General features: G+C 41.8%; 1 protein-coding gene across 1 annotated transcript; it reads right to left on the reverse strand.

The window, feature by feature from the left end:
- Positions 1-3119: 3119 nt before the first annotated feature.
- On the reverse strand, positions 3120-27907 carry Fh (fumarate hydratase). The gene is made up of 10 exons (XM_034520636.2): positions 27736-27907; positions 21036-21170; positions 18528-18638; positions 15973-16149; positions 13906-14088; positions 11235-11400; positions 9513-9716; positions 7720-7847; positions 5596-5749; positions 3120-3308 (listed from the first exon to the last, which is right to left on the reverse strand). The coding sequence occupies exons 1-10, from the start codon at positions 27856-27858 to the stop codon at positions 3166-3168; spliced, it is 1524 nt and encodes a 507-aa protein (XP_034376527.1). The 5' UTR covers positions 27859-27907; the 3' UTR covers positions 3120-3165.
- Between the last annotated feature and the right edge of the window lie 15 nt (positions 27908-27922).

Raw genomic sequence — 27922 nt, forward strand, 5'->3', positions numbered from 1 at the left:
AACAAAAACAAAAAAAAACCTACCAGCAAACAGCAAACAACAAAAACTAAACAAAGGAAAATGGGAAGGGAGAGCCCTGGTCTTTATGTGTGTCTACAGGTATGAAGGGATCGCCTATGTCTCTATCTTAAGCTTGACATTTTTTGGAAGACTTTGGCCCTGTTTGTGTTGTTGTTGATGGTTTCTTTGTTTTGTTTTTAAGGACTCGGTTGCACCATTCAGTCCTGGCAGGCCTTGACCTCATGGAGATCCTGCTTCTCATTACCTCCAGAGGGCTGTGGTTAAAGTGACAAGCCACCAGACCCCATCTTTACTAGGAATAGGAGCTTTCCTATTAGCACCATGGAGAAGAGAGGAAGCCTGGGCCTAACTGAATGGGCTTAGAGCTGGGACATGCTATTGGACTGGGCTCTTGGGATGGTGCTGTTGGAAGGGGCCTTCCTGTGCATTGTGTTTAGCAATCTCTCTGGCTTCAACCAATTAGGTTCCTTTCACAGCTGTGACATCCAAGTGTCTCTGGCCTTTGCTAGATGTCCACAGAGCCCATGTTTCCCAATGGAACCATGAAGTTGACCTTCAATGCAAGCATCCAACAGAGAATTCCAAGTGTACTTCCCAAGACATCACCCTATACCATTTTTGCTTCAGTACCATCACAGATGTTAGGTGCTGGGCTGTTCAGTTATACAAAAGCTGTCTGAGAGGCTAGGAGCCTGATGTTATCTTTTCTACCTAACTGGTTATATCTCTAGACAAGAACTCACATGACAGCCTGTCAAGGTGGACATCAACCTCTAAATGAATACACATGTCACAACTAAACACCAACTCTTACAACTACCAGTTATTTGCAAGTTTGGTTGGACAAAATCTTACTGATTTTCATTAATTTCAGTGAAAACCCTTCTTTTAAAAAAGAATAAAGAGAAATCATGCTCTATCCTAAAGCAAGCTATAGCATAGTCTCACCATCCATCACTAGCAAATACAGCACTGTAGGTGAGAAGGTATCTCAGCGTTAGAGCCCAGCTAGCATGCTTTGAGGCCCTAAGGTGAATCCCCAGCACTGAGAAATACAAGTCTTTATAATAAAAAGGCCTAGGGTTGGAGACACAGTTTGGTCATAAAGAACACTGGCTGCTCTAGTAGAATACCTGGGTTCGATTCCCAGCACCACAGTGTGACTCACAGCCATCTTTAACTACAGTTCCAGGAAATCTAATGCTCTCTTCTGGCCTCCAGGGTACTAAGCATGAACATGGTTCACAATATATATGCAAGAAAAACACCCAGACATATAAAAATAAACTGTATTGTCCATTCATGCTTAACAAATTGAATTCAGCCAGTTGAATACAATCCTAACTACTCAGGAGGACAAGGAATGAGGCTTGCAAGATCAACACCAGACTACACAGTGAGTTCAAGGAAACTGGGCAACTTCATGATGCCGTGTCTCCAAAAAGTGGAAAAAAAAAAAAAAAAACAAAAACAAAAACCTGAGGACAGAACTCAATGGTAATATGTAGCACTACCTGGTTCCCACTTCCAGTAGCACAAGGAGGGAGGGGGGAGGAAGGAAGGAAAAGAAAGACTGATTGATCTCCCAACACATCTCTAAGACTAGTTTTAATTACTCTTCACTTCTATATAAGCAATGACTAAATTGCCACAGAAGAATTGGTGGTATACTTTTCCAACAAGTATTAAGGAATTCTTGGCCCAGGCATATCATTCTTTATAAACTGTATTATAGCAGACATATGCCCCAGTATTTAACTGGTGCTATTTCCTGACACCAACACACACATACCATACACACACACACACACACACACACACACACACACACACATATATACATCCATCTTTACTCAAAAGGCCTTTGACATCTCATATGCCCTAACAACATTCAAGGAAAATTCAAGCTAGTCAGGGACACAACTTGAGTCAATAACAAGAACTTTACTATCAGTGAAAGTTATAAAATACTACCAACCACAAACTAAAACTCTTTAAAAAACTGATGGCTCTTTTAAAAAGTTTTTGAGATGATAAACACATATGCAAATATCTGAGGTTTGACTATATAAATTATTTAGCATAAAATAAAAATTAGTCTTTTTTATTTTATAAAATAAACTTTATTTTACACTTACTTAGTTTACTGTAATCCTGGAGCTTCATGCAAACGGCTAATTTGCTGCTTACCGAATCTCAAGTCTACATAGTTTCTTCTTTAATGTTCTCATTTTCACTTAAAAACAGTTTTAAGGGAGGTGCCCAAGAATCAGTGGGGGTGACCTTAGCTGTGACTCACAGCATTGGGGATATGGAACTGAAGAGGCCACCTCTTATATCCAGACAGGAACCCCAGTAGAGCGATAGAGAAACCAACCCACCCACAAAACTTTCAACCCAAAATTCATCCTGTCTACAAGAAATGCAGGCATGGGGGAGGGAACAGAGACTGAGGGAATGGCCACCCAATAATGAGCCCAACTTGAGACCCATCCCGTGGGCCAGCACCAATCCCTGGCACTATTAATGCTACTGCTATGCTGGCAGACAGGAACATGTTGCCCTGAGAGGCTTCGCCCAGCAGCTCACTCATCCAGATACAGACACCCACAGCCAAACTGTGGATGGACCTTGGGAATTGTTATGGAAGAATAGGAGGAAGGATTGCAGGTCCTAAAGGGAATAGGGACTCCACAGGAAGACCAACAGTTAACTAACCTGGACCCTTGGGGCTCTCAGAGACTGAACCACCAACCAAAGAGCATACACGGGAAGGAACCAGGCCTTCCTGTACATGTGTAGCAGATGTGCAGCTTGGTCTTCTTGTGGGTCCTGAACAACTGGAGCGGAGGCTATCCCAAAAGCTATTGCCTGTATGTGGGATGTTCTTCTAGCTGGGCGGCCTTGTGTGGCCTCAGTGGGACAGGAAGCACCTGGCCTTACAGAGACCTGAAGTGCCAGGGTGGGAAGGAAACCTGGGAGGCCCCCAACAGCAAAGAGAAGGGGAGGTGGCAGGGGATGACAGGGCGGGAAGCAGTGAGTGGGTTGTAAAGTGACTAAGTTTAAAAAAAACCATTAAATTAAATCTAAAAGAGGTCTTGTTTTTAAATTTCTTAAGTTTATTTTAATATAAATTTATTGAAGTCACTTTGGACCCAGCATGTCCTTGGGTTTCACCCACTCATCAAACTGCTCTGCTGTGAGATAGCCAAGTTCGATAGCCGTTTCCTTTAAAGTTGATCCGTTCTTGTGTGCAGTCTTGGCAATCTTTGCTGCTTTGTCATACCCTGAAGAGAAGACAGAAAACAAATTTTTCTAAAATAAAAAGCAATTGTTTACTGATACTGATGTTACAGGCCTCTTATATGACATAATCTATTTTAAAACTATAAAGTGACCATGCCAATAACTGTCATGTCTTCTATATAATACCTTGATTTTCTTGGGAAACAGACTTAAGCATACCTCATTTTATGATTTTATGATTTTTTTTTTAAGATTTGTTGAAATGGACCTATGCTGAAATGGACCAATAATTGAAAGAAACATAAAAAAAAGAGAGAGAGAGAAAAAAAGAAGAAACAAGAAAAGCACCACAGCCTAAAATACTACACTTGGGTATGCTGTCCAATAATCACCTTTCTAAGGCAGCACTAATATTCTAATTGTGGCAGGTTGGCAGAATAGACAGCTATTTAACAGGCAGCAGTCAAGACTGCATCTGAGCAGCCGGCGCCAGCAGAACGGGTTCCATAGGCCTGCTCTGCTGGATGTTCCAGCCCACGGGTTGCATTCCCTGGCATCTGATTAGGATTTCGGCATTAAAAGGAGGGCAGAGTTTTAGCCAAAATATATATTGGGACAAAGGAACCCAGGCAACCCAGGGAGGATGCTGCACTGTAATCCTAGCATCCAGGGGATGATCATGGGTCTCAACCTGGGCTACACAGCAAGCTTCTGCCTCGAAAACAAATGATCACAGCCACTGGCTCACTTCAAGGGTCATCTGCTTTTACATGAAGGCTGGCACTGAGAAGTTCTCAAGGTCACTCTGACATTGAAAATCAACAGAAATAAAAAGCAAAGGCAAGGACAATGAAGTCAGTGACAGAGGTCAAAATAAACTGAAACATCAGAGGACTCTGATCAAAGGGGTAGGGCCTGCTGAGGCAATGTGTTAACCAGGGGTTACAGTGGTACACATCTGGATACAAGCACAATCAAACTGTGCCTGCTTCACTTTAGTCTTAGCTGAATCTATGAATGCTCACTGTGCTGACACAGTCATGTAGTAACTGAGTCACTAGCAGAAAGATGGTTCACATTAAATTCTTAGGTCAACTTGCCTTCTGTGCTGTTTGCGTGAATGAGGACTACAACATGAGCATCCCTGCTAACCAACACCAAACAGTATTCAGTACCAGCCTCATGCATCACAGAGCCACTAAGAGCCCAGACCAGGCCTCATTCCACCAGTGACGTGGTTCTTGCCAAGGTCATAGGGCACTTTTGCCAGGGACATTATCTTTGGGTATCTCTGTCCTAGAGTCTAAGAATGCTTCCCAGTCATCTGCTTAGGCAGGGTCTCTAACCTAGAAGTGTAGGCAACATATGAAGATCAGGTGAAGTACTTCTCTCATAAGCCTTTGGGGTGGCTTTGCTCCTTCTCACTTGAATACTGGTATATAACTATTTTAAATGAGTCAAATCATTTTACCAACTTTATAAAAATAAAATAAAATGAAATAAATAAATAAATAAATAAAACCACGAGTAGTATCTGCCCCATAAGGTCAGGATTATATAACATTCTAAAGCGGTAACTGCATCATTTCACACGACTGCACCATCACTCATTCTAAAGCAGACCAACACCATCTACACAGCAGGGCTGCACAGCAGAACACAGTGATGGCCTCAACCTGTGGAAGCCAGAGCAGACACCTTCATAGGCTGGACAGCGGTGGTGGTCAGCTATAATCTAAGTCTGAATAAAACATAATCTGGAAAGACTAGGAACACAAAAGATAGCTTCAGAAAAACCATTTAGTTTTCTTATCTTTCCCTATAAATATCAATATGTACCTTTCCCTTTTAGTTAGTAACATTCTATATTTGAATTGAATAAAACAAAATCAAAATATTACCTAGTATCTAGGAAAGGAAGAAACAAATGAATCCATTTGCTGTCGGTAATCAGGCAGTGCCACCTAGTGACATTACCAACAGAGGATCTCAGATCACCTTCTCCAGTTGTCTGCTTACAACACCCAGCATCAGAGGCCCTTCACAGGAAATAAGGGCTATTGTGACCCTGTGCCCAGGTGCTCTCCACCAGGAGTGCTGCTGAGCTCCGTCTTACAAACCACATGGTGGATGGAGAGAACTGACCCCTGCAAGCTCTTCTCTGACCTCCACATGCAGCTCATGGGTAGACAGACAGACACACACACACACATAGATACACAATACATACACACACAAGGAATTTAAAAAAAAAAACAAACTTTTAAGGTTTCTTTTTTTTAAGCTTTTCAATACTGTTTTCAAACTGGCATTACCCTCCAGACTTACCTATATGCGGGTTAAGAGCTGTGACCAACATTAAAGACTCATTCATTAGCTTGTTGATCCTCTCCGTGTTGGCCTGGATCCCCACCACACAGTTCTCTGTGAAGGACACTGAAACATCTCCCAGTAGCCTGGCTGAATGCAACACATTCTTAATCTGTCAGAGAGACACAGAGGAAAAAGGAAGGAGAATTGTTTCTAGTCCTCAATTTACTTTGTCTTGCGTTTGTACAATGACACCCATTATTTAATGTTCCATACTGGACATGTAATTCCACAACCATACACTACTGCTACCAATTCTGCAGTATATTATCCAGAAAACAGTGAGAAAGGAAGACTCTAAGGACACAAAGTTACAAATCTAAACATGATAGAAAAGATGTGTGTCTAATTAATACAAGACAGCCCGTGGTGGATAACTATCTCAAGACAGCCCACAGTGAGTGACTAATACAAGACAGCCCAAGAAGAACCTGCTACACAGGCAAGATACATTGTATCCACAATCCAGTAGTCCTACTTGTCACAGAAGTCGACAGCCAGAAATGGATGAAGACTCATCTATGCAAGAGAAAGAGGGGCAGAAGCTCAGAGTCCTGAGATGGATGCTAAATTTTGAATTCTCTGGTTTTATGCTTAATGGACAAACAGTCCAGTTCATTTTAAAATAACATCACATGATGTTTAAAATCATATAAAACCAATGGTACATGTAACATCTGTTTCTTTTGAGCAACACTTCCGATATATACCTCTGTCTAAAACTCAGAAAAGTCTGGAAGCAAGCAATACTTTCACCAATGGACTCTAACAGAAACTAGACATTAAAGTTTAATTTGATTCTAATGACTCAATTGTAAATCAAATTTCATCTTGATTTTCTAACTAAAGCAAAACTTTTTTTCCTAACTGAGCCGGAACGTCCAGCCTTTTCTCAGGCTCTGAACAGTTGTTTTACTTTATGCCATGGAAGAATTGTTTCCACCAGACTTTTTCTTCTTCTTCTTCATATTTACAAAGAAGGAATAAGGTGGCATTACTTTTAAGACACGATAAATGACTAAAAATATAGCAATGAGTAGTTGTTATCCATCTGTACATGTCAGGCATCAGGCTTGGATACAAAAGGATACACATCTAAAGCTAACTTTGGCCTGTGTTTCACTGACCAAACCCAGCAGAATATGCATGCCATGAAGGCAAAAACCTAAAGCATCACCATGTTTATTGCTTTATTGTGAGCACCTAAAATTGTGTGATTCACAGTGAAACTTAAATGAAAAATAAACCATCAGTTATCTGGGTATTCTTATCAATTAGACTTTATACCACAAACCAGTAAGAAATGAGCCTCCAGTGTATTTCAGATAGAGCACTGTATAAATGAAGGGCTTAACAGTGACAAAGCTTGTCTGTCTGAAGCTCAGGAATCTGCATACAAGATGACACCATTTTGTTCCATATTTGGAATGATAGAGGAAAAAGGAGAAGTTTGATAGACAGTTTCTAAGCCATATGGAAAAGGCAAAAAATAAAAAAAAGCTTTGCTGTGGACAGAGAAAGTGCTAAAGAAACAGAGAAAGAATCAACATGGGACCCTAAAAAAATGGATGAGAAAGATGATGATGATGATGATGATGATGATGATGATGATGATGATGATGATGATGAGAGATGACAGAGCAAGTAGGGTGAAGGGGCTGAGGCTGGACCATAACAGAAAGTGACAATGGGTTAGTCTTTCCCAAACAAATCTGAAGACGGCACAAAGCAGCAGCCTGAGCAGGAGACAGGACTTTAAAGGGAGATGTTCTTTTTAAGCTAAGCAGACTTGAACTGGTTTCTAGCTACTGGCATCCATGGTGGAGGGGATAAAGAAGCCCTGTCTTACTTCCAGACTTCTTCCTTCCACTTAAAAAGTGAACTTCCAAATCACTTGATCTGAGCAGACTGAATCCCAATATCCCAGGTCATCCCAGTAGGACTAAGATTACCTTGACTTCCAGCTGCTGTCTACACTACACAGCTAGCTTCTGTGGGAGCTCCTGAAACCTTCAGGGAAGACAAGAGCACTGGCTATTAGTCTCCAATCAAAAACTGCTACAAATCAAATTAAAGGCTTACCATCATTGGTTTAAAAACATTCAGTTCAAAATGTCCATTGCTGCCTCCAACAGTAACAGCAACATGATTCCCCATGACTTGGGCTGCGACCATGGTCATCGCCTCACACTGAGTAGGGTTCACCTTTCCTTTGAGAAAACCAAAGGAAAGTATCTCATCAAATATGCTCATGGTTTCCTGTATGACTTAAAACTGTTTTTATATGAGTTAAAGAATAAAATCTAATGTTATTAAGTAAAGACATAAAATAAGGCAAAGTTGAGGAACAGGCTGCAATTTTAGTCACTCAAGAGCTAAGGTAAAAATATTCCATGTTCAAGGACTACCTGAGCTTCTGAGTAAAGGCCAGCCTGGGCAACTTAGGGAGATCTTGATTCCAAAGTACAAGGAATTCTAGGAATATATCTTAAAGGTAGAACACTTGCCAAACATGAGGGAGACCCTAGGTCCAATCCCCAATATCACAGACACACAAAAATATCAAAGAAAGGGGAATGCATAGGTACGTAGGTTCACTTAAGGAAAACTAATAAAAACATCCACCGACACACGGGTTTCCATTGTTATGGCTTTCATTCTTGTACAAGCATTTAGGCAGCCAAGCACAAAATACATAGTTAGAAGGCCATAGACTCTACCCTCCATGAGGGTGGTAGCCAAGAAAAGAGCTGACAACTCCAATAAATATGGTCTGCACGGAGAAGGCCATGCTGTTATAGGGAGACGCTGTGCTGGAACTCTATTTACCACCCAAGTCCCAGGGCTCTAGCTGAGCAGAGCTCCTTAAGAATCCCAATCCCAAGCCACACACAGCAGACTCTTCCACCTGTGAAGAGAACACACTGGAGGACTGCCCCTTTGTGATGTTCTTCCATTTGTCTTTTCTTTTGGAAACGGTTTTGCTTAGTTGCCCAGTTAGGCCTGAACTATTATTTGTAGCCCAGGTTGGCCTTGAACTTATAATCTTCTAGCCTCAGCCTCCAAAGTGCCAGGATTAACCATGTGCAATACCATACTTGGCTTTATTTCTCTTTAACAGTTACTGAATTTGCAATCAACTAGAGTATATGTCATTCTTCAACACTAAATATTGCAAATCGGGATCTTTTTAGTCTATGCACATACTAGACCATAAATAACATACATAGTTAAAAATATAGTATATAAAATCTACTATATAAAAATTTACATAGTAAATCCTTAAAATTACTTTGTCAGTTTTAGTATAGCTCAACTGGCCTCCGGAGTAGCCTTGGTGAATCTTGACTCTGTTCTACAACATATGCCACCTCGACTTTCCCTCTCTGCTAAATGATAAGCAAGTGCTCTTGGTCTCTACCCTGAGCCACCAGCAAAAAGTGGGTAGAAGCCAATATCAAGATACTTCTCCAACTAAAGTCAACTCATTAGTCACTCCCTAAATGTCTGTTCACCCAACTACATTCACCTGCCACAGACTCTAGTGTCTGCCACTTAGACTTAACAGGACAGAGACTGAGGCAAAGCATGACACAGTCTTTAGTAGGGCTCATATTCACGTAACCTAGGCTGACTGTTTCACTCTTTGCTTAGGCTGAAGGATACAGCTACCCAAAGCTCCATGGAACTTCCCGACTTGGAAAGTGATTCTCCTAAAAGCTCTATAAAGAGCCACATGGCGACTGTAGAACAAGTGCTCTTCCTACATCCCCACTGCTTCAAGGAGGGCAGTGAATGAAAGACATGTCCTATGGTTGCAAATCTCTGCAATAGAATCAAAACCCAGCTCCAGGATGTATCGGCCATGTGCGTACCTGGCATGATGCTGCTCCCCGGCTCATTTTCAGGCAAGATCAGCTCTCCCAAACCTGACCGAGGGCCGGACCCGAGGAAGCGAATATCATTTGCTATCTTCATTAGACTGCAGGCAGCAGTGTTCATGGCGCCACTGAGCTCCACCAGAGCATCATGAGCAGCCAAAGCTTCAAACTTATTCGGGGCAGTGACAAAAGGCAAACCTGCAGGAGGGAAGGAACTCCCAGGGTAAACAGGGAGAGTAAACATGTCTGCCAATGGTAAGAAAGTTAAACAAAGCCCAGTGCACACAGAGCAAATTAGAACAGAGAGGTGGGTGTACAATTCAGTGACACTGCTTGCCTAGCGTGTGCAAGGTGCTGGCTGAGTTTGATTCCCAGTACTATAAATCTATAAATCTATTTATACAAATCTATAAATCAATAAAAACTAAATGCAACTTTCCACTTGAAAATGCAAGAGTCAAGCTGTGTCAATACTCCTTTAAGACATCCCAAAGGCCTCCTTCTTAGCACAAGTCTTTAACAAGCACGTGCATACAAAGCCTGACTGCTGGAGTAAGGATGAGAACTGTGAAGCTCATTCTGCTTCTGTCTACACTCCCATCTTCTATGTCTACTCCAGTCTGTCCTACTCTTGAGAGAACAGAGAGCACACATAAGCTGCAGTTCTCAGTCCACCCATCCCTCAAGCACAGATTCTGAAATCTGGGTTCTCTAAATCCTAATACAGTTCCTTTCTATTAAAACATAACTTAAAAAAGAAACCTCGGCTACTGAGTAAGTAAGTGTGAGTGCTTAGCCACAGAAAGCACATCTGTATCACCCTGACCCCAAGGCCCCAAGGCATCTCAGAAGAGAAGGCAAGAGGAACAGCTGGCTGGCAGACTGCAGGAGAGCAGTAAATGCTGTTCCCTGGACAGAGCCAGCTACTGCATGGGTAGCAAGTTCCCTACTCTACCTGACAGGCTACTGGCAGCCGGAAGGAGAGTCACCTTTCTTTGCAGATGGCTATAAGTAGATTGCCCATATCCCAGTAAATAATCCCACACCAATTCATATAACATATGGGCAGCACAAATTAAACTTGGGGATATATACTGAGGAGGGGGGACTTGAAATTGGGAGGAAGGCATGTTTGGGGATCTGGATGTGGCTGAATATGGTCAAGATTATATATATATATATGAAAATTTTTAAAATCTGCGTATTTTAAGAGCTCACCTATTAGCTTGTGATATGTATTATATACTTATCACTACCCTAACCTTCTGGTAACACTGGCATCTTAATCAGTTTTCTCAACATGACAAGCTGGTTCTAATAACAATAATACTTTACTAGTGAGGGGATAGTATTCAAAGATGTTAATGCAAAGAAATGTGTCATACAAAAACTAAGCTATCAGCACACTTACCATGTGGTAAGTTTATCAACAGTCAACTGTTTTTGCTTTCTATGAAAAATATTTAACATAGCTTTGAAGGGAAAGGACTGAATGTTACCAAACAACAAAGCAAGCTACCATGTAAACTCATGCCTATGAACTTTTATACAGACGGCTTTAAATGGAAGATGAAGTTTACTAACATCTGAAATGGACACAAGCCATGTTTGACAGGAACACGCTACTCCTAAATTTCAGAGGAATTTGGCCTAGAAAGATCTAAAAGATGCAGAAGCTGTGTGAAGAACATGAGGAAAGGGCGTGTGGTCCCCAACCTGTGAGTGCTGCTATTTTTGCAGCCACCTTTTCTGCGAAGCCGATCCTGGTGTTTAATCCTGTCCCAACAGCCGTGCCTCCAGCAGCGAGCTCATAGATTCTTGGCATGGCAGCTTTTATTCTCACCATTGCATACTGGACTTGCTGAACATAACCACTGAACTCCTGAGAAGAGAAGTCACTGTAAGAACATACTCACGGCAGCCCAGAACACAGTCTAATGGCACTGAATAGAAGCTCTGAAAATGCACTTCAGAATATTATGTGAATTCACTCACATGAAGAGGAAGGGCTACAAATCTACAAGGCAAATAATAACACACAGCTTCGTTTATAACTTAATGTTCTAACAGAGTCAAGAAAACAGCACATGAAATAAACCGTTAAAAAGGACAGCTCCACTGAATTAAACTACTGCTCTACCTACAATCCACGCAGTGAGCTGATCCCCTCCCCCACTTTTTGAATACAGCCCAAAGGAAAAAAGTACTAAATATTCTCCAAAGAAAAACAGAAAATAGAAATACTTTCCATAACATTTCAGATTAAAGACCTGAGAAGGAACCCAAGAGTCTACTTTATAGGAACCTGATGTGAAGCAACGGTTCACCAGCCTGCGGAGGTGACAATGGGATGGCCCCGGAGTCACTGTGCACTTGAATGCTATCAGCGGCAGGCACACTGCCTCTCACACCACACTTCAGAGCAACCATCAATCTGTCTACATGTTCTCACCATTGTGAACATTAATAACTATGCAGAGACAAAGACCTTATGCTCTCTGTATTTTACAATTGGCCTTATCTAGTAAGCCAAGATAAACTAAATATTTTCTCCTACCTAAAAATACTGAAAAACTGAGTACTTTGGATTAGGATTAGGGTTTCAGTATATTCTAAAGAAAGCATTTGAAAAGGTCGATCTAATTCATAAGATGTTAACTTCTTCTTGTTCTCTCCCTTCTCCCTCCTTTTCTCCTCACTTGCATGTGTGTGTATTCGTGCACAAATAACAGTTGTATGCACTTAGAGAATGTATTTTGAAAGTTGCAAAAACTGAAAAGATACTTCCAATTAAGAAATATGTTTCTCGGGGCTGGTGAGATGGCTCAGCGGTTAAGAGCACTGACTGCTCTTCTGAAGGTCCAGAGTTCAAATCCCAGCAACCACATGGTGGCTCACAACCATCTGTAATGAGATCTGATGCCCTCTTCTGGGGTCTCTGAAGACAGGAACAGTGTGCTTACATATAATAAATAAATAAACCTTTAAAAAAAAATAAAAATTAAAAAAAAAAAAGAAATATGTTTCTCATAAAGTAAAAAAGAAAGTAGAATTGTTGTCATGCTATATAGAATAATGATGTCATGCAGGAGACTAAGTGACGACGCAAAATGATTTTTAGCATTGTGGCTTCTAACATGCCCCAAAACAAAACAAAAGATAAAACTTAGAAACCAGGGGAAACAAACTGAAATGCATAGAAATTACACATAGAAAATGCCAAAAAAAAGGTAAGGTTTTAGCTAAGCCTTTGAAGTGTTCCTCATTCCTTCTGTAAAATGTTGCCAGCTAATGAAGCTTTACTTCTATTTGCCACAGAACAACCAAGAATCGATCCAAGTGGGCAGCACACAAGTTTCCCCCACTCAGCTAGTTTTCATCCAACTATTACTGAGTGACTAGTAGTCAGTATTCAGCAGTGGATGGATGGATATCTCCTGATACATTCAGTATTCAGCAGTGGATGGATGGATATCTCCTGATACATTAACTACATTTACTTTTGCCTACAAAACTGCAGTGTAAGTGGAGACAAATCTCTTTTTGTGAGTTCTCTTTTGTTTCTTTGCAATGCATACTCTTAGATCTCCCTTCAGCTGATGACACAGAAACATATAAATCCTTTCTGCTATCCTGAACAGCTCTACTCTCCACAAGTTGTCGTGTTCAAGGGTAAGATGTGCCTCACTTAATTACTTTGACATTCTGCTTGAATTAAATAACTACTTAATTTAGGTTAAAAGAGACAAATGAGGCAATCATGATGGCAGATTGGTGGCTATGTACCAGACGCGGTACTAACCTCTGTCGACCAGCTCACTACAGCCTCACAACCACACACTCTCATTGCTTCACAACCCAGAAAACAGAGAAGCTAAGGAACTTTCCCGAAGTCACATACCTGGTCTACAGCAAAGCAGAACTTGAACCCAGCACCTAACTGAGTCCAGCTCACTGTCAGCATGCTCTGATCGTATGTGGGCATTATTAAAAGTTGACGACTAGCCATGCATGGTGAGCCAAGCATTTAATGCCAGCACTCAGGAGGCAGAGGTACACAGATCTCTGAGTTCAAGGCCAGTCCGATCTACAGACTGAGTTCTAGGACAGCCAGGGCTACACAAAAAAACTCTGCCTCAAAGACAAAATAAAACAAAAACAAAAAATGAAAGAGAAAGAGAGAGGGAGGGAGGGAGGCAGGGAGGCAGAGAGAGAGAAAGAGAGGCAGAGAGGGAGAGAGAGAGAGAAGTTGCCAATTGTTTAATTCAGAAAATTTATCTCCGACCTGATGATATACCTGGCCTTTACTTTAAAGGCAATTTTGAGGAAAAATGTTGATAATTTATATCAATCCCTAAACTGAACAAAATGAGTCAAACTCCCTTACCTGTCCAAGAGTAAGAGGGACAGCGTCCTGCGTATGGGTGCGCCCAATTTTGATGACCTGTGCAAACTCTTTGGATTTTGCACTGAGAGCATCATGCAGCTTCTGTAACCCTGGCAACAGGACCTTGTGAACTTCCATTGCAGCGGCAATGTGCATCGCTGTGGGGAAGGTGTCATTGGAGCTCTGCAGGGAATTTTCAAAAGAAACATAAGATGTTAACTCGGAGGTAAGGAGAGAGAACCTCAAATAAAACCAACTAGGTAACTATTCAAAACCCAGTATGTACAGTACTCAATAGTGTCCACATGGCAAGTAATAGGACAGTGCAGGTGAAATGAAAAGCAACCTGGCTTCCTATAAAAAACATCCTCAGGACTGTCTCATATACACGTGGCTGGATATAATACATAGTATAACCAAGCATGCTAAATCCACTATACATTACAAGTAATCCCTAACAAGGGACTGTTGGCAAAGGCATAACCAAGCACATCTGAAGGCAACAATGTGTCCTAGAATCCAGCCACTCTTTGATAAAACACTTGAGAAAAAGTCTGTGAGGCAGAAAGCCAAAAAAAAAACAAACTGTCAAGGAGATACTATGACCCATACAGTAATTAGACCTTGTGAAACTGACAACCGGGCATGTAAACTGTACAGTGCACACCACTGTCTCTGTACTTTTAAGGCACGATGTGATTTTAAAACGCACATTCCCTATGGACATATTTCACCTGTTTCTTATGGCAACTGTCCAAGCATTTATAGTGAAAGGCACAGTCTTTCCACTAAGCATCACACACCTACCACCTAACTCCAACCAGCAATGAAGTCTTTGACTCCTGTTTTTTACTACACCATTCTGAAGCAGACTTCAGACTGTAAATCATGTTTTAAAAAAACATACTTGAAAGAAATATTGTTTTTAAAGTGCTCTATAAAATAAACTATATTAAAAAAAACTTTGCTTTTGATACTTAAAATAAATTAGACCTAGCACCCAGGACCTAATTTTTTTATTTAAAAAAACAAACAAAAAACAAAAAAACTGTTTCCAGGGCTGGAGCTAGGCTTGGGCTTTGATGTCTTACAGTGGGTATGGATATCTTACCAAGACAACACATAAGGGTGTAGGTTCTGAGAAAAGGAAAGACAGCAGCAGGCCTGTGAATAGTGGTAAGCACAATGAATATATAAATGAATGGGAGGACAAAGCTTCCTTACAGAAAAATTCCCATTAACAAATGTAAAAAGAAGGGAAACTGTGCAGGGGGTGGTGACACACACCTTTACTCCCAGCACTCTAAAGGCAGAGGCAGGCAGATCTCTGAGTTCAAGGCCAGCCTGGTCTGCAGAGCAAGTTCAGGACAACCAGGCCTGCATACAGAAACCCTATTTCAAAAAAACAAACGTAAAAAAAATTTGAAAAAGGAAAACTGGAAACTGTTACTAGGACAGCAGAGTGCTCAGGGGTAGCACGGCTGCCTGGCTCGCTGGGCCTTGAAGTTCGAATCTGGCACTGCAGTGGACTACAAACAGCATAAAACAACAAAATACCCAGCAGTCAGCCAACAGGTAAGATCCCCTGACAAACATTCTCTCCTCTTAAGTGGAAATTATTTCTAGATTCAAAGTATCTCTGATAACTTCTACAGTGAATCTAACACACACCCAGAAATTTCTTCTACCTCTTGTCTAGAATGATGCCCCAGTGTCATGCCAGGAATAGATCAAGATGTGACAAATACAAGGTTGTAAACATTACGCAATGGTGGGGTGGTAACACCTAGCAGGGCCTCCTTACAACCAGTGATAAAGTGTAGCATCACTGTAGTACATCAGGCTAGATTTTTGTTACAACTCTATTTTCAAGTAAAGAATATTTTAAATAATTGAAACAATAAAAACACACACAACCAAAACCAAGATGTCCTAACAGTGATTGTTTTATGAAGTTTGAAACCAGCCGTGAGTCCTAAGTCAGTAAAGCACACAGGCTGGACTGGTGAGGACAGTTTTCCCTATGCTTGTCAATCCATCCCAATAAAGCAGAGGGCATGCACCTACCTGGCTTTTATTAACATGATCATTGGGGTGCACAGGCTTCTTGCTGCCAAGTTCACCTCCTAACATTTCAATTGCTCTGTTGCTAATGACTTCATTTACATTCATGTTTGTCTGGGTTCCTGATCCAGTCTGCCATACCACCAGAGGAAAGTGATCATTTAATTTACCTTCAGCTACCTGCAGGAGAGAAAGCATTAACAATTAACAGTAAGTCTTTTTAAAATAAGCAACACTAGGTATTTGTTTAGTTATTTGAAATCAACCATGACTGAGGAAAGCTCTGCTTACACAACTATCTTATCCATGTCAGTTGCTCCACATGCTAAGTGGCTTCGAGACAGTTAAAGGCAGCTGTGGCACGATCCTAAATATCTGTGGCATCACTTTTTCTAATTACAGATACTTTGACACATGAAACGTTGTATATTCTGAATGATGACAGTTCACTAGCCTCAGGTAAGAACTGAATGGAAGCCATTTTCCTTGTTTGCCTGTGTTGCCTGCTGCAGTGGAAGGACCACCTGTGAGGCTGCTGATGTGAGGTCTTCAGACACACTTACTGCTGTTGCTCAAGAGGCGCAGCTAACAGATGCTACTGCCAGTCAGCCCGGTAATGAGTCAAGGCCTCAATGACTGAGTTTACTGAGAGCAGCTTCACTGCACAGATGTCCAGGGAGCGGCAACTGACAAATGCAAAGCACTGCCCAGACTTGCCTGAGTTTCTGTCAGATTTCTCTTCTCAACTTACTATTTATTTTCTGCATGGGTATGCCTGTTTGTGTGTGTGTGTGTGTGTGTGTGTGTGTGTGTGTGTGTGTTGATCGAAGGACAACTCTATGGAGTTCAGAACTCTTTCCACCTTTACATGGATCCTGGAAATCAAGCTTGGGTCTTTGGACATATGAAGCAGGAACGTTTACCCACTAAGCCATCTCACTGCCCCTCAGAGGTTTTTAAAGTCTCGATGTATGTGGTAGCTTTTAAACTGCAGGCTTCCTAACACAATACTTAACTTCACTATAACTCACTAACTTAGAAGATTACAATGTATTTGAGAGCTCTGTTAACTTGAATAACCTAACCGTCTCCTTTTTCAGGTCTAGGAACTGAACGGTTGGTCACCGCCTAGAGCAGGAAGCAAAGTGTAACCCCATCACAGATCCAGTACTACTCCACTGGCTTGGCAGCACCTGCTTCCGTCTCCCCCATGGTGGCTGTGTGTTTATGAAAGCCCCCAAGAACTGTGGGCTCCACCTTCACAGAGCCTACTCACAGGATGAAATATTTTTTAAAAACTTCTTAAAAGCTGTGCTTGTACTCAGCATGTCCATCTTACTGCCTGGAAGACAGCTTAACAACTGTTACACAGCATTTACAGTATCGGCTCATATGAGCTATTACATGTAAGAAAGAAACAACTCTAAACACATGGCTGTGGGTAATTGGCTGGGAAGACTGGGGGTTCCTCGAGCTTTACCCGGGCTGTGAGTAAAGCGACAGGAACCACAGAGAGTTCCTCCAGGGGGAAGTTAGGCATGGTGGCTATGGCTACAGCGGCTCATTAAAGGCTTCTCCATGGTTCCTCACTTTAATGTCATGGCGGATGGTGGACGGATCTGGATGCACCCTACTCCCTTACCCCCTGTAAAACCCAGGGGAGACCTGAGTTAAATAGGGAGGGAAAGAGGGGGGGCTGGGGAAGAATGCTTAATTGGCTCCACCCTCTGGCCTTCAGGTACCTCATTAGTATGTAAATCTCTCTAGGGCCTGAGGCCTGTTCTTGATGGCCATAGACCTCTCTGTGGGAGGGGTTGTTGGAGGGCTGAAGCTAAATGAAAAGAACCAGGGCCTGGGAGCAGAGCTGAACTCCTGCTGTCTAATAAGGTTCAGGGGTTCCAAGCTTGTGCTCAACCAAGCACCCAGCTGCTTCTCACAGCCCACTGCCCCACACATGACAGGAAGTGCACAGGTTTTATTATATATTTCACAAAAGGAACCTGGGCATCTATGATTCTACTCTGTAAGCTGAGGGAGGGACGGTACACAGAGAGACACACATTCTCTGCCCATTTTCTTTCTCTAAACTTTCAAATTTAGGATCATAGAGCATGTTTTTAGTCTGAGCTCAGGCTCTGCACTATGCCAATCTTTAGGAACTAATTTCTATTACTGATCACATAGCCAAGGATAATTGCACATTGTAAAGGCAACACTTTAACTACAATGTTTCAACTCATCTCTGACTACTTCCTCAAGATAGTACCTACGGAGATTACATTTTTGAGATGCATAACCAAATAATCAACTAGTTTAAAAAGTAATCATTTATTCCTAATATAAAAAACCTTAAGTTTAAACCATCTTTTAAACCGTCTTTTCTTAAAGAAACTGAAGAGACTTAAAAACAAGTACAATTATCCAGAAGTATCATCCCAAGATGTTTCGAGCACTGCATTAAATCCTCACTGAGCAATAACGCTAAAGCTGCCGTGCTACCCTGAAACTCATCAGCCCCAGTGCCCTCCCGCCGACAGAGCATGCTTATCACCTCCTACCTCATCTGCTGCCTTCATTATTGCACTAGCAATCTTTGGATCCAGACCAAACTCCTGGTTCACTTCAGCAGCAGCTCGTTTTAAGATGCCAAACGCTTTAATGACTGGGATCTAAAATTAATCAGAAAAATACCTTATACATGCAATTTTAGATAAGCATAAAAAACCTGGTACTTTATGCAGATGCAAAAAAATGGTACCAATGTTATGAACCTCAAAAGTTTAGAAATCAGAGAACTGCTTCTATATACAATGAATCAATAGAACAGAAAAAAAAAAATCAAAGCTTGAATATATATACACCTATATATAACCAAAGACATATATATATATATACACAGAAATAGTCATATAAAGATAATGCCAATAGTAACTGTGCTTCATGGATGCATATTATTAAGTACTGAATTTATTTTATACAATATGTATTAAAATAAATAGTATTAATCATTTCCCCTTGAGATGCTGCATTTTAAGCCTGGACGTCAAAACAAACACAAAAGGGCTGGGATTTCAGGTGAGGACAACCCAGCTAGGAACTTGAGTTTTTCGACATGAAAACGGGCAGGGATCTGAATCGTAACTAAAGGATGGGTGACTGAGTCTAGTGTTGACAAAGCCATAAAAATGAGAAGGGGTCACAGGGATCATGGCAGAGAAAGTTTCATTACCCAACATCAAGATAAGAAAGCACAGGGTATCACGGGAGGAAGGGGGTCATGACACTCTTAAATTACTTACTGAGAAGTTCACAGTCTCATCAACTCTATCCCCTTTCAAGATTAAGTGCAGACACTCGTGATAATGATTTAGGGGTTAATTTTCCTTTAGAATTGAGGTACATACACTTGGTCCTGGTTGTACTTAGTTCAAAGTATATGGCCTTTCTCATATTTAACAAAACTCAGTGACAAATCTGATGGCTCAGGTATCACAGTCCAGACATGGACTGCAGATAGCTTATCCAGTCTCCAGGGCAGCAGCTGCTGTGCTCCCACCCTCAGGCTCAGCTGGGATCACCAGAAGCCCAACTAGAACAACTGGGGCTTAGTTACTACCTTTGCCACCCAAATACGTGGTCAGACCCTATGGTAACCCCTAGTCAAGCATACTAGCAGCAATTTTGACAAAGATATTTCCTTCAAAATTCTGCTGCCATCATAAAATTACAGAAATTACTCAGGACTTGGTGTAAAGGCCTACAAATAAGTTAAAATGTGGAAATAAAAGTATTTAGGATAAAAGGGATACAGAGAAGATAACTGGTACACAGTATCTCAGTAAATGGAGCCTGGCTCCTTCTAGGCCTCCCTGTGCCCTGCACTGACCATCTCAATACCCCAGCTGGGCTCCTGAAGGGTAAGATGTACTTCACCTACTCTTCATGCCTCAGCATCTCTGAAATCAAGATTTATCCTTCCATCAGTGACGCATCACAACTCCAGCCACTTCCTCCCTTAGTGCTACATACTGGTCCATCATCTACCTCATGGCAGGTCAGATTTAAAGGGAATTCGGCAGAACTGTCTCATAACATTATGCATCGAACCAACAGTCACATATGCTCTAGATATTAGTAGTCTGATGTACACTCTTCTGGAAACTGAACTGCCAAAGGAAATACGATGTTTAAAGAAAACTGGAGCTTAAATTCAGTGGAAAGATAAAAGAATTTGAGTATTGAAATAAAAATGTTTACCAACTGTGAAATCCTAGACCTCCCAGCCCTGCCCACCAAAAAACAAAACAAACAAAAAAAACAAAACAACAACAACAAAAAACCCTTCCAATTGCCCACCCTGGTTGTCAACCTGACCACTTTTAGAATCAACTAAATCCTAAGCAGATGGGCACACTGGAGGATTTTCTTGATGGATCATTTGAGGTCAGAAAACCTACCCTAAATCTGCCACACCACCTCCTGGTGGCTGACCATGTAAAATAAGGAAGAAAGCTTTTCCTTTTTGCCTTCTTGCCCTCACTCTTGCTGGCCAGTTGATCCATTCTGTGCTGAGACATCCCTTCACTGATTATTAGAGCGTATTTCTTTGGGATTACAGTGTAGACTGAAGACCAGCAGCTCTCTGGAAATTCCCTGGACTCCAGCAGCAGCAGACTGGGACTGGTGAGACACGCAGTACGGGGACGTTAAACTATCAGCTCCTCGGCCTTTCCACTGGGAGATAGCAACTGTGGGCTACCCAGAGCATCAGGGAAGCCACCCTGATACATCTCAAACATACACAAGTTCTCATAATCTCTGTCTCTCCCTCTCACTTCTACTCCTTTAGAGAACCCTAACTAATAAAGCCCATTAGCAAATTATTTAATATAACAGCTAAAATCCAAAGTATTCAAAGCCTTGTTTGAATAGCATTCTAAATCCACTACACAGAAAGCTAGTTTTCTCATAACTTTACATTTTAATTTTGTAAAATATTTACAAAATAATATGATTTGTGTGAACATAGCCTAGTTCTAAGCCAACATCCCCACAAACCTACTTACCGGCATCTGCTCCGTCACACCTCCGATCTTGAAGTTCATCATAGATCTTACAGTCTGAGCACCGTAATACTTATCGGTCGGGACCTTCAATTCACCAAAGGTGTCATATTCTATACGGAAGGAATGTTGGCTTGCCTAAAGACAAAGAAGACAGCATTGTAGCTTGAAAAGAAATCCAGGTTGAAAGAAAACAAAATCTCGCCGGGCGGTGGTGGCGCACGCTTTAATCCCAGCACTTGGGAGGCAGAGGCAGACAGATTTCTGAGTTTGAGGCCAGCCTGGTCTACAGAGTGAGTTCTAGGACAGCCAGGGCTATACAGAGAAACCCTGTCTCAAAAAACCAAAACCAAAAAACAAACAAACAAACAAACAAAAAAACAAAAAAAAAATCTTATCAGCTTTAAGGAAAAAAATTAGTAAGTATCATAAAAACATTTAATCCCATCTTGTCTATTTTCCACCAAATAATCTGACATCCATATTTATAAATTCTGGCATTAAAGACAGCTTATACAATTCATATACTGCCCAGATTATAAACACAGAAATATATATTTAAAAAAAGAATGAAAGAAAGAAAAAGAAAAAAAATATGCCTATTAGTAGCCAAGATTTGACCAATTCAGACCAAAGTTTATTTATTTTACTGGAAACTTCTGAGATATATAAAACCACTTTGAGATTTTTAAACCTACTTAACCTAGGCTAAAATGTAGTCTAAAGTGTAAACTTAACAGTTCTTTGGAAAGTCAGTTGTGTCAGCTGGGGTTTTGTTGGGACAGACACCTGAAGGAGTGTTTCCTGAAGCGGACACAGGTGAAAGGACGCATGATGAAGGAGTCTCTGCTAACAGCCGCAAGTATTGGTCCGCTTTACATTGTTTTACATTGCTGAGCCGCATTTGTCGGGACGCCATAGAGAAAAACCGAACCAAAAAACTTCCCACGATGTTCTGCGGTTTCTTGCCACTTCCACAGACTCAGGCCATTTGGCAGTGTTGTCAGCTGAGACAGATGCATGTGGAGTTTTGCTAAGTCAGACTCATGTGCTGAGGCAAGACACGTGGAGAACGTGATGTTTGGAGGGAGTATAAATAGGACTCAATGGACGGTGAGAGAGACTTGGGGCTTGCTTGTAGCATCTGCACAGATCTTGAAAGAGGCACAACCAATGGAGAACTTCTCCTGGTGTCCCTGCTGATCCGAATGCCTCCTGCTGACTCCTGCCAATTCAGCTGAGACCAGGCAGTTCCTGCTAGGTCGTGCCACTGCTGCTGCTATACCAACACTAACAACTGGGCTGCTGGTGTATCCATGAAGTGTTTGCAAGTAGACTGAGCTGCCTGATGACCTGTGAGCTGAACTACTGATTTCCTGACAAGCAGATGGGATCTGCTCCAAAGAATCTTTCTAAACAGGTCCACTTCCCTCCTCCACCATCTTCCAGCAATTCTTTCTTATCTACTACCTCTGGTGGGTGGTAGGCTAGAAGGCAGGATAAAGCACTTAAGAACCATCATGAAAAGTGTGTTTTGGAAAAATTAAAGTTACAGTAGCCCAACTGTCACTATGCTTGAGACAGTACTAACATGAACAGCTCAGACTGGCTGACAAACAACCACCTCTTATCAGCTGTTGGAGCTTCTACAAGTCAGCCTTTCTCTCCTGCAAACTAAGGTAAATATGAGGGAAGAGATGGGCTAAGCCACTTCATCTTCTGGGGTGATGGAACCATTTCAGAATTTGAGGAACGCTATGGAGTCTCTAGAAACAACAGGAATGCATGCACGCCAGTCTTTTGAGACTTAGAAGCCATATCAATGGCCACTGAGCACAAGAGCAGACCCAAGGCTCCTGGTTCTAGAGTAGCTGGATTTCTAACAAGTGCATCAATAAAAAAAAAAAAAAAACAAAAAAAAAAAAAACCAAAAAAAAAAAAACAAAAAAAAAAAACCGCAAAAAGTGATTTATGGAGATATATTTTAATATAAAACTTAATACATATACAATATTGAACTGCAAATGATATTTAATACCTGAATAATCTTAGCAGAATATTTCTGAAATATTAGTGATCTATTATTATTTGAGGGATAAGTGTTTTGGGGTGTTTGTAGTTAAAATATACCATTTCCTCTATCAAGAAATATTTTATAACCCTATAGAAATCCACAAAACACTAAAAATTGTATTATTTATACAATGCGTGCATTCAGGAAGCTTCAGAGTGACACTCAGAACTTCAGTGCATACACGCTGTAGTTCTGAGGACATGGGTGAGTTGGAGTATGTGTGGCTGCACACGCCTGTCACTTCAGTGCTGCGACAGCAGAACCAGGGAGACCACTGGCTTGCCAATCTAATGCAAACACAAGTTCCATAAAATACTATTTCTTGTATTTTTGGTTGTGAATCTAGCCTTTAATGGCTGAGCCATCTCTCCAATCCAAGACAACCTTTCTTAAGGGATATGACAGAGAGCAATAGGGAAACCCTGATGTCACTTTCTGATCTTTGCATAGGAACCTGTGTGTCTCTGTGTGTATGTGTGTGTGTATCTTGCATTATAATAAACTAAATATAACCAGATAGTTTCAATAACATGTTTTAATCCCTAAATAATTTCTTTAATATATAGTCAACTGAGAAGAAAAAGTTAATTTGTGGTTTTCTCCTAAGATTAAAAACAGTCATAAAAATGTTTTATATCACAATGGCTTTAAGGCTGTGTGAAGAGAAAAAATTGTCACCTACCCAGACCCTAAGCATATAGATGTATAAGGACTGACCTTGGACAGGAGAAAACAGCATATTTATATATTTATATATATTACTTTTTATACATTGCCTCATTTGGTCTTAAAAGACCCTCAGGAATCCAATATTAAAGGACTAACTAAAAGATTAAACAACCAGAAAATCACCCAGATGACAAGAGAGAGAGGCTGGGCTGGCACTCTGATGTGTCAGGTTCTGAAAGCTGCGCAGGTTTCTATCCTCCCTTCCTGAGGCCAAGGAACAGACAGCAATTTCTAGGCAGCCCCAAGACCTTGAGTGACACCTGTCCTGTAAAGAAAGTGTAGTAAGGGTTTTCTCGCAGAGTTCAATCACATGGCCACTACCATTCACCAACTTGGCTCCCATCCTGTAAAGCAACAGCTGGGCTTTTACATGTGAGATGCACAAGTAAGCAATTTGTCATAATCTTTGTTTCAGAAAGCCTAAAAAAAAGCGTCCTTATGTTAAAGTATGCTTTAGGTCAAACAGCAAACAACACTAGCCCTTCTTCTCTTCCTTACCTTCTTAGAGAGTACCCAGATGCTGGCTCCCAGGGAGCACAGCTTCCATCTGTATTTTATAAAATTAAGTTTCAGGTTTAAAATTTTTATGGTCACTTCCTGTGTTCAAAATTACTAAAATTTCATCAGTAAATATCAATAATTTATCTTCCAAATAAGTTACTGCAGTATTTAGAATAAAAAAATTACTTGACACGATTCCTTTCATGTGCTTTAAATCTTAAAAAAAATAAAATAAAGCCGGGCGGTGGTGGCCCACGCCTTTAATCCCAGCACTTGGGAGGCAGAGGCAGGCGGATTTCTGAGTTCGAGGCCAGCCTGGTCTACAGAGTGAGTGCCAGGACAGCCAGGGCTACACAGAGAAACCCTGTCTCGAAAAAAACCAAAAATAAATAAATAAATAAATATAAAAATAAAATAAAATAATTCCAAACAGAGTTCAATTTCTTGTAGGGAAACTTAATGGCTGAGCACTTGCCCAGCATGCAAGAAACCGGGTCCATGCCACAGCACCACTAATCTAGAGCAGAAGAGATGGAGGTAAATCTAGGATTTTCATACCCACATTTTAAAATTAAGGTGCAAAAAGGTAAACTGTAGCTAAAATCACAATCTTGGCAGACACTTCGAAAGCATCCTGTCTCTATCATTGAAAACCTACCCAACATAAAACAAAAGCAAATACTATAACATCTCGGCATATAACAAACTCTTCCAACATTCTACTTCCTACCTTTAATCTTAGGGGTTATGGTTAATATTGTCACCTTAACAAGATTGATCACCGATTAGTCAAGCCTCCGGGCCTGCCCGTGATGGCTCATCTAGATTAGAATAACTGAGATGGGAAGACATCTAAGCTGTGTGCACCACCGTGTAGGTGGCAGCATCCTATGTGTGCTGCGGTGAATATCCAACACCAAGTGCTCACTCCTGAAACCATACGTACATAAACAACACTACACTGCGTCACTTGTATATGTAGGCATTTATATACTGTGGTCATTTGAACAAGATGTCCCCCATAGTCTCGGGCATATGGATGCTCGATCCCCAGATAATGGTCCTGTTTGGGAAGGCTCAGGAGGTGTGGCCTTGCTGAGGAAGTATGTCACTGGAAAACTTAAAGCTGTTATTAACATTCTGAGTTTGCTCTCCCTGCTTCCAAATTAAGCCCTTCCTTTTATAAGTTGTGGTGGTCATGGTGTTTTATCAAACAGAAAATTAACTAAGAAACATACACAAATACACCCACAAGCACACATGCACGCAAAATAACCACTAAGAAAAAGAAGGCATGATTTTGACATAGAAAGAGGGGATTGGTACATGGGAGGGAGGCAAGGGAAGGGGAAAAAATATAGTTATATTTTAATTTAAAAAACAAAATAATTTTAAAGTTATAAAGCAATATGAGTGTGATGGATGTTCTCTCTGCTTCCTGACTGCTCACCCAGTGTGTGTGCACCCAGTGTGTCTGGTTATCTCAAGCTCCTGCTGCCAAGCCTGCCTTGCCATGTGATACTGCACCCTGGAACTGTGAATCAAACCTTCCTTCCTTAAAATGCAGAGCAGGGACTCTGACCCTCTGAACCATTTCCACAGCTCCTTGTGTATTTTAATCTTTGCCAACAGCCTCTGAACCCTAAGCATAAATTATTTACAAGGCCCCAAGTAGAAAAGGCGTCAACAATGTGTCATACCTTCAGGTGAACTCTGAAGTGCCCTTTTAAATAACAGGGCTTCCAGGGTCATGTGAATTTCTCAATACTAGAGAACAACTTTTAACAAAATCAACAGGCTTGCTGGAAATTACAAGGGGACTAAAAGGCAAGAAATGTCCTTGGAACCATGGAAAAAGAAAAGTATCTTGATTCTATTTTCTGACATTATAACCCTAAGCAAGAAACTGCTATTTTCACATTTGCCATGATGGATTCGCTTCACTTTCCTGATCCCCTAAACGGGCTTTAAACAAAAAGAAACATAGTCTTGAAAGAAAGAAAGAAAGAAAGAGAGAGAGAGAGAGAGAGAGAGAGAGAGAGAGAGAGAGAGAGAGAAAGAGGGAGGGAGGGAGGGAGGGAGGGAGGGAGGGAGGGAGGAAGGGAAAGGGAAGGGAAGGAACCAGAGCAAACTTTCAGAAACTTTAAGCATCCTGGACTTTATAGCTTCTTTTCAAGATTTATGTTCGTATGTGTGTGTGTGTGTGTGTGTTCATATGTGTATATGTGTGTACATGTGTGTGCACACACGTCTCAAGGCTATTAAGAGGGTGTTACAGATCCCCTAAAGCTGATGTTACAGGTGGGTGTGAGCCATCTGACACACAAACTGACATGCTCCTCATTGGTGTCACCTCCCCAAGCCCAAGACTGTACAAAGAGATGTCATTCAAGTTTCTAGAAGTCCGTCTTGGACCTTTTAAGGGCACTATAGGAGGTGGTAATTAATAAGCACAGCACCGCACAGTGTTTTCCCAAGTTCTAGCTTGCTAAGGCTCTGTAATTACCTCAGTTTTACATGTAGAAACTGGATAAAGCCTGAAAGCAGCAGCAGGATTTGAAATCACACCTCGCACTGCAGAAGGCATGCTACAGCTCCGAGTGGCCTTCCTAATTATTCACTTCTCAAACTTTTCCTAAAAATACACACATTTAACATTTTCTAAAGAACTCTAAACAGTAAAGGGGCTTAATGAAGCATGTCATACCTTGGACTCGGCCCCTTAAGTTCCTTTAGCTGTCTTTGTGAATACAAAATCTTGATTAGGGCTACTGTTTGGTCCTATCCAATCTGCTCAGGCATGCTTCAGAATACTTATGTCCATATGTCTACATTTACGAATTTCAGACTTTTACCCAAGTTGTGAGAGAGAACACGTGTAACCTCACAAGCTAAATAGTCAGGTTAGTAAGAAGTAAAGCCTTTCCGTTCAGAAGACACACTGGCTTCATCCACTCCGAGGGCCTGAAAGCGGGACAGAGCACTCTGGTGGACCAAGCATGCAGAGCTTAGGGGACCCTAGCCTAGGGGGGTATCCTGTGTCCAGTCAGCAGGGCTTGCAATCTGGGCTAGAAAGGGGCTTCTCATTTCCTCGGGCACTCCTCTGTCTCCGCTACCCCTGCATCCCGGCATCCCCCAACCCCTAACCCCAGTGCACGCGGAGGTGTCCTGGACCAAGGGCCTCTACAAGCTCAGACACTGGGCAGGTCTGCTCTGACACCCAGGCTCCACAGCAGGAGCGCGTCCCACAGCGTAGCCGGCAGCCCCAACACCCCCGACTGGAGGCGGCGTCCGGAGCGTGCCTGCCGGCGCAGAGCCCAGGCGCGGCCCGCGGGGACACCCGGGACACGCTGACATGAAGGTCACCGCGGGGAGGCCCAGCCCGAGATGCCCGCTCACCATTCGCGCGACGTTCGAAGCACACGGCGGGAGCGTGGCTGCTTCCCCAGACACTGCGGCACCGGCGGACGGAACCCGCAGGAGGCGACGCGAGCGCGCGAGGAGACGGAGTGCACGGTACATGGTGCTGCTGTACGTGGGTGGAAAGCTGAGCCTAGGCCACGCCCCCTGATCGACGTCAGAGCCC

Source organism: Arvicanthis niloticus, chromosome 16 (assembly GCF_011762505.2).
Source record: "Arvicanthis niloticus isolate mArvNil1 chromosome 16, mArvNil1.pat.X, whole genome shotgun sequence".
NCBI classification, from domain to species: Eukaryota; Metazoa; Chordata; class Mammalia; order Rodentia; family Muridae; genus Arvicanthis; species Arvicanthis niloticus.

What these genes read in the sequence shown, in the direction of transcription:
- Fh (XM_034520636.2), bottom strand. Translation starts at nt 27,858, where the DNA reads ATGTACCGTGCACTCCGTCTCCTCGCGCGCTCGCGTCGCCTCCTGCGG. An exon ending in CTTCGAACGTCGCGCGAATG is followed by an intron (nt 21,171 to 27,735) that starts GTGAGCGGGCAT and finishes CTTTGTCTTTAG; the next exon opens with GCAAGCCAACATTCCTTCCG. An exon ending in AGCTCTTAACCCGCATATAG is followed by an intron (nt 3,309 to 5,595) that starts GTAAGTCTGGAG and finishes TCTTCTCTTCAG; the next exon opens with GGTATGACAAAGCAGCAAAG.